Raw genomic sequence first — 12634 nt, forward strand, 5'->3', positions numbered from 1 at the left:
GTATGACAGCATACACATCTGGCTGATTTCTCACATAATTGGGCACAACAATTTCTCCTGGTACCATAAATAAGGGTACTAGCAAACAAACACTGCACAATTCTGGTTCAATTAATTAGTACTTAGATCCACAAGACAAAAGCAATTCCAAGTTGTAGCTCAGGCCTTGTCTTCTATGTGATAGGGTGGCATTCCTGTTTATTAGGGGAAGAAGTGTAAACTTTCCCATCTTTTTATCCTTCCTCCCCTTTCCTCATAAAATAAGATATTTAAGGGGCTGACAGTGTGGCGTAGCGGGTTAAGCTGCCACCTGCAATGCTGTTATCCCATTTGGGCGCTGGTTCCAGTCTAGCTTCCCTACTTCCAATCCAGTTCCCTGCTAAAAGCACCTAGGAAGACAGTGGAAGATGGCCCAAGTGCTTGGGTCCCTGCACCCACATGGGAGACCCTGGAGAAGTTCCTGGCTCCTGGCTCTAGCCCTGACTGTTGCAGCCATTTGAGGAGTGAACTAGAAGATAGGATCTCTCTCTCTCTCTCTCTCTCTCTCTATCTTTCTTCTCCCTCCCTCCTTCCCTGATTCTCTCTCTCTATATATACCTCTTTCAAATAAATTAATAAAGCTTTTTTTAAAAAAGAGAAAAGATATTTAAGAGTATACAATCATTTCCTGTTCTTATTCTTTTTTAAAAAATTCTTATTTTTTAGAAAGGATATAACTTATACTGAATTCAAATCTATTATCTGTCATTTAACCCTATTCATATCCTGGTTAACATCCATTTGTCTTAGATGGAGTGGAGAGACATTTCCATAAACCTCCATGGGCCAAAATGGGTCAAGGTTAAACACTGTGAGTGCACTTAATAGCACTCATATCAGGTTAGACTTGCCCCAAGGTCATCTTATTTACTCAGAGTAGAATCTGAAGTCCATGAAGGGTTCAGTAGCTCCTGTGATAGTGTTTATCACTGATAATATAAGAAATCTGTTTAGGTGGAGAAGGAAAGGACATTAAAAAAAGAATAACCATATACTTATTTTAATGTTTATTAGACAAATGTAGATAAACAAGCAAAATTCATAATTTTAAAAGTCCTTTAACGTATATTTCAGTTAGAATAAAGAAATCAAGTGATTTAAAGAAAAACTGTAAATAAAGAGTACAGATGACCCAAGAACATGGTAAAACACGTCAAAGTGACCTTTGCAGAAGTGAAATTAGGAAAACTTTAAGAGCAAAATGGGATTGTTAAATGCTGGGCAGATGTGGTAGCTACGTGACTGTATTCACCTTTTCCAGGTTTAGAGCTATCAGAGGATTTTTAAAGGGGTCAATGACTGCTAAAAAGGTTAAGAACTTCTGTCTGTGAGTTTGGGTGACCTCAAAAATACAGGCATGTTTCTCCTCACAGAGTGTCTAACATTATTCAACACACATGCGGATTATTCTAACTACTCAGAGAATCTCATGCTTCCTCACAGCCATCCAGCTGTGCCGCTGCTGGTCTTCAGACAAATAACTGCCATGGTGGATAGCAACCTGACCCCCAACACTCAGGGTCCAATGGCAGGTGGCTTTTGCTATCGTATGGCTGCTCTTGTTCAATGGGGGTGAAGCTGGTAGGAAATGAGGCAGAGAATGCCAATCATGTTTGACACAGTTATTTAAGGAATTCCTGGCTGACTCTGCCGAGTTCTCAATGGTCCTCTAAGAACAGAGGCCAGTGAGCTGCCACATGATTTTCTTGAGCATAGATGGCAGATGATGGCCCAAATACTTGGGTTCCCGCCACACATGCGGGAGACCTGGATGGAGTTCCCAGCTCCTAGCCTCAGACTGGCCTAGGCCCGGCTGCTGCAGACATTTGGGGACTGCAGCAGCAGATGGAAGATATTCTCTCTCTCTCTGTGTCACTCTGCCTTTCAAATAAATAAATCTTTTAAAAAAAGTGTTTTCCTATCTATGGTCCCAAAAATGGAGTATCAAGGATAAAATGTTTGAGTGATCTAACACTGCATGAAGGAGCAGAGTCTCCCGCACACAGGGCTCTGTGAAGAGTGGAGCATGATCAGCAGGGTGCATCCTCAAGAGTCACTGGCGGTGCTTTGTTAGCCTGAAGTCACACGGACTCAGACAGGGAGCTTCACTCCTTTTCTTGGAAGCATGAACCTCAGCCATCTGTAGATATGGAAGACAATGCTTATAAGGATCATTATCAAGTTTTCCAAGGAGTAGGAGGTGTACTGCCTAAATTATTTTGCATCTGGGAGTGAGTGTAATTCTGTAGGTGGGTGGAGCTATATTGCTATCTTCTGTTTAAAAGATACTCTGGGAAACTACTTAAGGAGTTTCAGGGTGGAAACTGAGTGAATATCTACTCAGGACTCACAGAGGAGCTAATGTATTATTAAAGCTAATGGGCCCCTACAAGGAAAGTTAATGGATATTAAGTTTGCTTAAATGAATTACATATTAGCAAAGTCACAAGAAATCTACTATCTGCCAATTTAGATAATATCTGATCATTTCTGTTTTTCCATTATAGGGACATTACACCACAATAGTTTTAGTGATATGAAAATTATAAGCATGATGCTCATAATGAAGCTATATAATGAAGTAGATGAAATGAATTAGCAAGAAAAACCTGCATTATGTAATGTTAAATTGAGCCAAGCTCATAGTAAGAAAAGGTTGGAATGGGAGGGTCTTTTAGAAGCAACTTTTTATAACTTTCCCTGCCCCGTTTTGTTCAAGCCATTTAAACATCTGGTGAGGACTGGATAGAGTTGCCTCCAAAGATGTTCACATTCTAGCCCCTGGAACCTGTGAATTGGGCCTACTTTTGGAAAAAGGGTCTTTGCAGATATAATTTAAGGGTTTTGAAATGAAGCCATTCTTGATTATTTGGGTGGGGCTCACATCCAGTGACCTAAAAGAGACAAGCAGAGAAGAGGAGAAAGCCGTGTGAGGGCAGAGGCAGACTCCCAGAGCCCCCCCAGGAACTGGAAGAGGCAAAAGCATAGATGTTCCCCAGAGCCACGGGACGGAGAACAGCTCTGCCAACCCCGTGATTCTGGACTTCTGACCTCCGGAACTGTGGAAGAAGAAATGTCTGCTGTTTCAAGGTACCAGATGTGTGGCCATTTATTATGGCAGCCCCAGGAACGTGATAAGAGAGGTCACTGTCACCCCAAGCACATTTGTAACATTTCAGCTCTGCATACTCAAACATCACCGGGCTTTTTCATAGACCGACGTGCAGAAGCCTCCTGAAAAAAGGCAAGAAGCTGGTACTTGGCTACAACCTTGGCCCTGAATGGGTTCTGCACAGGAAACATAATTTCCTCCTCATCAGAAGCGTTCAGAGGAGAAGATGAAGAGAATGCATTTGGTCCACAGGGCACGGTAAGGAGACACCCTCACTCACTATGGCCTAGCCCTTATTGATGAAGCCATCAAGACTGGCAGGGATCCCAAGGAGTCCGACTTTTCAACTCATCACTACAAGTTAAGCTAAAATAGAAGAGAGCATGCAATTTAAAACAAAACGCTGATACATAATGGGAATAAAATCCCTTCTATAAAAAAATTCAGCCGTTACGACGGGATTGAAAACGGAGAGGATTACTCTAGATTTTGAAATTGGCAGGAAAATGACAGTCTACGATCAAAGAAATCAAGTCATATGTTACCCCGGATTTGGAATCATTTTAGTTTTACATTTGGCTTCAATGCAGTGTTTTCACTTTATAATATGGTGGGATTTCAGTAAAACAATCCTTTGATCATTCTTTTACCAAGACAAAGGGAAAAAAAATTCTATTTATACCATATAAACTGTGCCCAATAAACGGCTCCCGAAGAGTTTTTTAAACAACTGCGATCCTGTGCCCCCTCAGCCAGGCACCCGGGTACTCACACTGTACTTCCAGATACCGCTGGGTCTGCAGGTTTCCGGTGACTGCAGGGTGCTCCACCTGGCAGATCACCGGCACCCCGTCGTCCTCCTTGTGCACCTTCAGCATCAGCTGGCTGGTCACGGTGTACATGTCTGACCACTCTTCCACCTCCGATTTGCCTGCCGGACAGAGAGTGCATCACGCAACCACAGCTGGGTAAATTTCCATCACTCTGATTTTAGTTCTTCCAGCAACCCCTCCCCGACCCCAGCACTGCTATTTTAACCAGTATGATGGAAGTCACTTGAGATAAGGGTAATCTGTGGACAGATAACTGATACCATGATTATTTCCTGCTTTTCAACCTCGAAGAACAGTAATTAGGATATATCTGAACCCCAAATAACGTACACAATTTTTCTTCTTTTAATTTTAAAAATTTTTTTATTTGCATTTTATTTGAAAGGAAGAGACAGTGACACACAGAAACATAGACTGAGCCATCTTTCATCCAGTGGTTCACCTCAAATGCCTGCAACAGCCAGGGTTGGGCCAGGCCAAAGCTGGGAGCCTACAGTTCAGTCTGGGTCTCCTGCATGGGTTGCAATGGCCCAAGCACTTGAGCCATCATCATCTGCTGCTTCCCAGGATGCACGTTAGGAGGAAGCTGGATCAGAAATGGAGCTGGGACTTGAACCAGGCACTCTGGTATGGGATGTGGGTGTTCTAAGCAGCGTCTTAACCACTGCACCAAATGCCTGTGTCTACACTATTGTTCATAAAATGGATCATGCAAGTTTCCTCTATCTTAGACCCTCCCACAAATCAGCTCTGACTTCACCCATTTTGACATCTGGCTGCCTAAGGAACTCAGAAGGAGTAAAAGAAAAGTGCTTTTCACCCCCGAAAACCATCTGAACTTGAAATATCTAGAAGGCTGTCACGCCATTTAAGAATTCTAGGACATCATCCAAATCCCCTAAGTAATTCAATCAGCAGTAGAGATATAAACAACCCCTTTTGCCTATCCCCATCATCAACAATTAGGAGGCAAAGTAACTAAATGGATTTACATAATTGAAATTGTAATTGAAATGTTTAAACTCTGAGACTTTTGGAAGACCACAAAAATGCAGTGGCAGTGGGCTAGAGCAGAGTAAGATCCAGGGCTCCAGGCCAGATGGGAGACACGTCCAAGAACACCCAGAAAAAGAGGGAGGCGGCTTCCGGCTGGAATGAATAGGCTACGGCGGTCCCTTCCTGAACGCGGCACTCCCAGGAACATAGCACACCATTAACTTTCTTTTAATGTTTTGTACTTATCGGTACACATTTAATGGCTCAATTCACTCAGACAGAAAAGCAGAGGGGAAATGAAAAACTCCTTCCTTCCAAAGCCATACCTAGGAAAGAGGAGATTAAAACAGAACAGGCTCTTAGAAACTTAAGCTGGTATGGATTTGTCTGTTTCCAGATAGAGATTTCTAGATTCTCTTTCTAAAAGGGCTTATTCTTTTCTTCCTCACACTGTTTGTTTATTTATTTATTTGTTTAGCAAGCACATCCAGAGCACTTACCTTGGCCCAGGTGCAGCTAAGTACTTTACAAACATTCATTTATTTTGTGGTCATAAGGATCCTGTAACCTGTGGGTCGCCATGTTAGGGGAAACTGAGGCACAGGCTAGCAGTGCTGACAAATAACTGAAAAATTTCAATCCCTGAGTCCAGTGCTCAGGGTACTGCTTGCAGGGCAACATGGAAGGGACCATGAAGGACTCGGGACAACTGATGAAAAAAGCCAAACAGAATCAAGGCTGCACTGTTTACCTAGTGCCACAGCTGAGGTGTAGGGGCTGCTGTGGTGGCACACCAGGTTAAGCCACTGGCTGCAGCACCTCCATCACTTCTGAGCCCTGGTTCCAGTCCTGGCTGCTCTCTGCTCCAGCTCCAGCTCCCTGATAAGGTGCCAGGGAAAGCAGCAGAAGATGGCCCCAGTGCTTGGGCCCCTGCCACACCTGTTTGGGAGTCCAGGAAGGACCTCTAGGCTTCTGGCTTCACCTTGGTCCTCCCCAGCTGTTGCTGCCATCTGGGGAGTCGACCAGCATTTGGAAGATCTCTCTGTGACTGCCTTTCAAATAAGTAAGCAAATCTTTAAAAAAATAAAATGTGGATGGCCTGACACGGAGGGAGAGGCAATGGGAGTCGGACAAGGGAGCAGCCCGTACCACCACCATGAAACCAGAGACTCTGCTAAAGAACAGCCTGGTAAGCTTAGGCAACTCAATTATAGGTTTCACAAGAAAGGTGGTCCCTGTAAGCTCACAATTAAGATAAAATTCTTAGTCCACTGAACACAACTCAATAGATGTCAGCATGACTTGGAACTCATCACAGGAAAGACAGTAATACATTTAAAAAGTTGTGTAACATGAGAATTTAAGGGTCTGAGCTACTCTGAGTCACACAAAAGACAGGATGAAGGCAGTGAGGATTGCAGGTACAGACACAGCCTGAACTCAGGGAATACTTAACAGTTCTTCCTAATACGAAGAGTTCCGGTTTTCAGGTTTGGTCTCTTCTGGGTGTCTGAATAGAACAAGGATCACCATGAACCTCTAACCACACAATGAGGACATGAGTTAGGATGAAATGCAGCTGTGCTCTGGCCTCAGCTGTATTTAGTAGTTGATTCTAAGCAGTATCTAAATGCGTGCTTTTGTTTCAGGGGCTTTAATTCCCACGAAGGCACACTTGCTAGAATCAAGTGCTGACTAACCACGGCGGCACAGGGCAATTCGCATCTCACCTTTCAGCTCCTTGTTCCCCTTGAACCACCGGATAGTCGTGGCTGGTTTGCTGGCCATGGCGGTGCAGTTGACCTCGATCTCCTCGCCCTCCACCGCAGTGTCCTTCTGGATATCGATCATCAAGTTGCGTGGCGGAACTGCAAATTCAACACGTGAGCTTTATAAACATGCAATCCACTTTTTCTTTTAACTTATTTATCAGTAAGGCAGAGTGACAGGGAGAGAAGGAGGAGGAGGAAGAGAAGAAGAAAATGCACGCATGGGGGGGGAGGGGGGGAGATTGAGTTTTCATCTACCAGTTCACTTCTCAAATAGCCAGATCAGCCAGGGCTGGGCCAGGGCCAAGCGAGAAGCCAAGAACTCAATTTGGGTCTCCCCTGTGGGTGGTAGGGATCCAAAGAGTAGGACCATCACCTGCTCTCTCCCAGGCACACTAACAGTAAGCCAGCCAGGAAGCAGAGATGGGACTGGATCCCAGGTATTCTGATATGGGATATGGGCATCCAAGTGACAGCCTGACCCACTGTGTCCTAACACCCACCCCTAGAATCCACTTCTGTAATATGTTCTTCTATTCATCAGAAAATAGCACTATTGCTATCCAAAAGGAGGCTAATAATAGATATTCCTGGTGGGAATTTAAAACAAATTGCTTAGGAGGAGGAAAAAGAAATGCAAAGTCATTATCAAATAAAGTTAAATCAATTCATTTGGAATTTCTCTCCGAAATTCATCTTATAAAGGATTCAGTCTCTCACTGGTCAATTTGTAAATATATATATATATGTATATAATATATATAAATATAAATAATTATATGATATAAATAATATATATAAATAATTATATATAAGAGCTATATATATTAAATAGTTCTATATAGAGAGATAACTATAAGTATAGTTTATAATTCATCAGAAAGTGGATATAAGTAAGAGTATATACTATTGAAATTACCAACTTTACCTGGAGGCCCCTGAAAGCAACAATTCTCTTTAAATTCAATCTACATAGGAAAGATTCCAAAGCCAACCAGCATTGATCAAAACCTTGGGAGCCTTTAAAAGAATCACTCACCATAAACATACACAGAAAAATTGTGCCTTAGAAGCAGTTCATTTAATTAAATGGTTCATAGAGAGCCAGAATATAATCATGACCTCCAATGGATGGCACTGTAATAAAATCCTTTGGATATGAAGATGCAGTAATATTAGGAAGTGTCAATTAGCCTGCAGCACTTTTCCATATTCTGAATCCCAAAGCTCCAAATTTCAGAAATCAAAGGTGGGAGAGGCTGTTAAGTGCTTGCAAGCAGATTTATATTTCAGGAGAAAAATCACTCTTCTGTAAGCATATTAAATGTACGTGTGACAAAATGGCAAAAAACAATTTTTGGGTGTGAAAATACTGAATACTGAATCAAGGGTATGTAACCTGATGGTGGTGATGATGATGAGGGAAAGTATTTTTTTTTTTTTTTAATGAATCAGCATTGACAGTGAAACTTCATATAAGGTGCAACCTTACCTCAAGACAGCCTCTTGAAATAAAAATCAGTAAGAATACTGAATTCAGCAGAGTGAATCTAAGAATATGTGTCCTGACCACCATGAATAAGCAAAGACAGTTCTGAGACTTCTGATTAATAAGTTTCTCAACTCAGAAGAGAAACAAGGAATTAAATATGTATAAACACGCCATCCTGATGATCGAGTTGAATAATACATCTCTGATACCGCTTCAATAAATCATGGGATTAAACCACATATTTGGGATTTCCAACTGTTCCAGTTCAATGTGAAAATTCTGCCCACAGGAAGACTTTGACACTGAATTGGAGCACTTGAAAATTCCTATAGAGAACAATGGAAAAAGGAAAAGGAAAATAATTTGTTGCATATATTTCTCAGCAAGATAGTGTGTGGTGGTGGTAGCGGGGAGGAATATAACTACTAAAGCAAAAGCACCCCTTTTCTTTGTTCCCGGTATACAAAGAAAATAACGTATTTATTGAATTGGATCTGTTGCTAGTGTGATATGGCCTGAATGAGTAGTTAAACACAGCAAAGAACTACCTCAGCTAACATTTAAAGGGAAAAGTAAACAAAATGAGAGGTAATTTAATACTCAATTTGGAGTTGTGCATCTGCCAGCATTTTAAGGCAGTGACAAAAGAAATGGGATGACCTCCGCTAGCTGTATCCTTAACATAGTATATCCATGCTGGTTGACAGTCAGCTAGGTTTTAGATTTTCATCACACGTACCCAGGAAGTTTTTAGGGAACACATAGAGAGACTAAATGTTTAGGATCCACAAATACTACTAGCATTCTGAGAGCAGTGTAATAGGAGTCCTGGGGAAAATGCTATCGTTAGACCAAGTGTCAGAAGAGACTGTCCACATCTGAACAAGACCTTGGCAAGTGCTGAAGAAGAGTCTAAGGGAAGATAAAAAGAGAACAATTAAGGAATGAAAGACATAGGAAGTACTCTCAACAAATACAAGGATCAGGCAACAGCAATTCCTTTCAAGTCCTAGGCAAAAATAGAACATAAGGTGTTGAAGATAATTTTTGACGTTTGAAGTGATTCCCCATGAGAACTGTGAGTAACCAACAAATGGGACAATGAAGTTAATGAACATGGGTGTCTCAGGTTATGACAAATGGGCAAGCAGCTCAACCTAGGGTCGATTTGGGAAATCCCTCCAGAACGGAGTACGTCACATACCACTGTATCCGCATGACTTTTGGAGAAATGCCTTGCTAGTCACCCTGTGGAAGCCTGGGAGTCTGCCTGATGGGAACAGATTTGACAGTTAAGAGACTCCGCAGTAGACGGCTGTCATGTCTCAGTGGAATTTCGCCTCCAAAACCTAGCCTGTCAGATATTGTGTAGTTGTTGTCTGTGTTTCCTTCATCCTCTCTTTTTTCATGCTGAGCCTGAGACACGTGCTCTCTCTCCTTACCCCTTGCTTCCAAACCTTTACTACCTTCATCTTCAATGCTATTTCTTGGTGGAAAATCTTTATTCCTTCCATTTGGTCATAAAGATGATGGCATAGTCTTTCAACATCATCAATAATGTCTGCTGGTTCAAAGCAAAGACATGAAAAGGAATTGGTATAGATAAGGACAGAAGAAATTCAAAGCTTCCTCCAGATTTTGTTTTGGGGCTGAGAGCTTGACTGGCAGCTTAGCCCTTATCTGGACGACTTATTGTTTGCTATTATCCATGTTAATTCCCACTTTTGTTGCAACAGATAGATGCTAATGTTCTATAACACTTTAGAGTGATTCCTGTACCAATACCAGCTCCTAGGATTATCTTCCCAAAGTGATGACATCACCTTTAACTTTATGGCTAAGATAAAAGTGTGGAAAACTTCAAAGGCGGAAAATATGCCTGGTGTAGAGAAATAAAAGTCTTATTTACCATTGAAATCTTCATCCTGAGAAGTAGCTGAATGACTCTTTTTTGCAATTCCAAAAATAATTTTCTCAAAATTGTGACCAGTATTTCTAATCTTTGCTAAAAGTATAACAGGCAAGTACAGTTGGAGTTGTTTGGTTTACAAACATAAAAGAAAATCGATAGTGTGAGTCCTAATGTCTTTTTTAAAAAAGTTGGATTCTTTCAGTATTTTTTTAAGAGTAAGAAAACTTTACAAAATATAAATGAGGCAATTTAAATCTTCTTTCTGAAAAAACGGGGTTTGACAAGAAAATTTTAAAATGTATTTTGGTCTATTAATTCTACCCTATTTTTCCTTTAACTTCATAATGTCTAGTCTAATACAAAAGAGGTTAGTAAAGTATAAAAATCCATTTATAAGAAAAATGAATTAAAACTTCTGCTAACCAGAGAATACACTTATACACGGTCCACTAAACAGACACATTTAGTAAAAACTGCCTGCAGTCTTTAATGAAAATAACCAAGGATCCAGCTAAGGAGGTACATGTAGATGAAAACCTGAATGGAAATCACATAGCAGTAAGTGCCAGAAAACAGCAATGATATGTCAAGTTTCTTCTTAGCTAAACTTAAATCTATGAATGCCGATTATAAACATTACGCCTACAACATTTTAAAAAAAAATCAGTAATATCAAGATGAGTCACGTTAATTACAAGGAAAGAGGAATCTTAAAGCTGATCAGTATGTGAATTCTCACTCTAAGGCCCCTTAAAATAATTAACTTCTCCTGTTCCTGTAATCTTAAGAGTGAACACTAATCTTAGAAGGACAAGACCTTAATAATATTAGCTACCATGATCACTAACTACATTAGTCTTAAAGCAGGATACTTTCTCATTCATCTCCTCTCATGAATAGTATAAATGGAATCTTACACCGTGTTCAGGAGAAAGAAACTAACTCATCACACGTAGAAGGAATGAGTGAATACCCTAAAAAGTGCCCAAAGTCGTACAAAACATCATAGGAGGATTTTCAGTTTCTACATGGATAAGATGTAACCATAATAGTAACTAAAGAACAGCACAAATAACATGAACATCCATTTCTATATCTTATAATTATGCTGAAATTTTTGCTGAATGCATCAAATAACTAATAGATACACGCATTAAAACGAGCATCCTCAACCTATCAAGAGATTTGACAGCTGTGTAAGTACCTGTGGAGTCCTTTTCAGAGAACAGCAGATAGCAACGGAGATGCTAATATGTCATACTACATTCATTATGAAATCCGAAAATTCTCAATCTTAGGCGGAGGGTTTGAATAAACGAATAGGAGTAGAAATTGTCAGATTTTGGAATATGAAAGGCTCAGCCACTGATGACAACAATTTTACTCTGTCAAGGAATCCTAAAGTAAATTCAATGGATAGAATATTAAATAAATGCATAGTACCCGCAAAAGAACATCTACTAGTATTATTTTCAAGTACATTAAGTGAATGCCTCTATAAAATAGAAGCAGGAAACTGTCACTTCTAGAATAATGAGACCTCCAAAAGGATTCCCAGGCATAATGCCTCTTAAGAGTCTAGTGCTGGTGTGCCAACTCCTAAGCCCAGGGTGGATTCACAGTCAAGCTGGTCAGTGCAGTGGCTCTGAGAACAAACATACCAGAGGGACAGTAACCGCTTGCCAATGGCCACATTCCTGAAAACAAAAGATGTGTGCCTTCAAGAAAAAGATCTTGAAACAGCAGCATTTAGGATGTAACTGATGCAACCTAGACCAGAAAATACAAAGGTTCTGAGGTGGAATAATAAGACCTGAAGTTTGAAGATTCTTGATTCTTAATGGAGTGCTTTGTAACCTAGGAAGGATGGCTAAGCTTTGTTATTATCATTTTTATTCTATGAAATTAGGTATCAATATTTAAAGGTATACACAGTAAAATATTCTGAAAATTCAAAATACCATAAACACAAGTACTTCAAAAAGTTCATGGAAAAATGGAACTAAAAGGGTAAGTTTATTTTGGTGCAAAAACAATTTTGAAATCTGTGTACACTCTTTTCACAACATGTATTTTCCATGTATTATGAACAAAAATTTTGTACCAAAAAAAATGTATCCTTTTAATTCCACTTTTCTGTAAACTTTTTAAATTCCTCTCACATATTTCATTATACTGCTGTCACTTTTGAGAAAATGCCATAAATGATGGTGGAGTCAAATGGTAGATGGTCAATTTGAAGTCTGTGCAGCTAACAACTCACCCCAAAAAGCAAATTGTGTTTTCAAAAACTTCTACACAAGCTGACGCAGAGAAAACTTTAAATGCATGCTTGTGAATTTGGTACATCTGCATAATTCCAGAACAGTCATTCCAGCAAAACCATTTTTTAAGACTTATTTATTTGAATGTCAGATTTACATACAGGGATATATACACACACGCACAGAGGAGGAGGGAGAGGGAGAGAGGGAGAGAGGG

The 12634-nt window shown here is 40.3% G+C and overlaps 1 protein-coding gene across 5 annotated transcripts in view; it reads right to left on the reverse strand.

Annotated features, from left to right (window-relative positions):
* Window positions 1-12634, reverse strand: part of CADM1 (cell adhesion molecule 1) — a 346994-nt gene that overhangs the window by 51747 nt on the left and 282613 nt on the right. For all 5 annotated transcript variants that reach the window (XM_062197057.1, XM_062197056.1, XM_062197059.1 and 2 more), the window contains exons 4-5: window positions 6711-6848; window positions 3924-4082 (exon numbers count right to left, since the gene is read on the reverse strand). In XM_062197057.1, the coding sequence (XP_062053041.1) occupies window positions 3924-4082; window positions 6711-6848 (297 nt within the window). The remainder of the gene's footprint in view (window positions 1-3923; window positions 4083-6710; window positions 6849-12634) is intronic.

The sequence above is a fragment of the Lepus europaeus genome, chromosome 7, assembly GCF_033115175.1.
Source record: "Lepus europaeus isolate LE1 chromosome 7, mLepTim1.pri, whole genome shotgun sequence".
Lineage (NCBI taxonomy): Eukaryota > Metazoa > Chordata > Mammalia > Lagomorpha > Leporidae > Lepus > Lepus europaeus.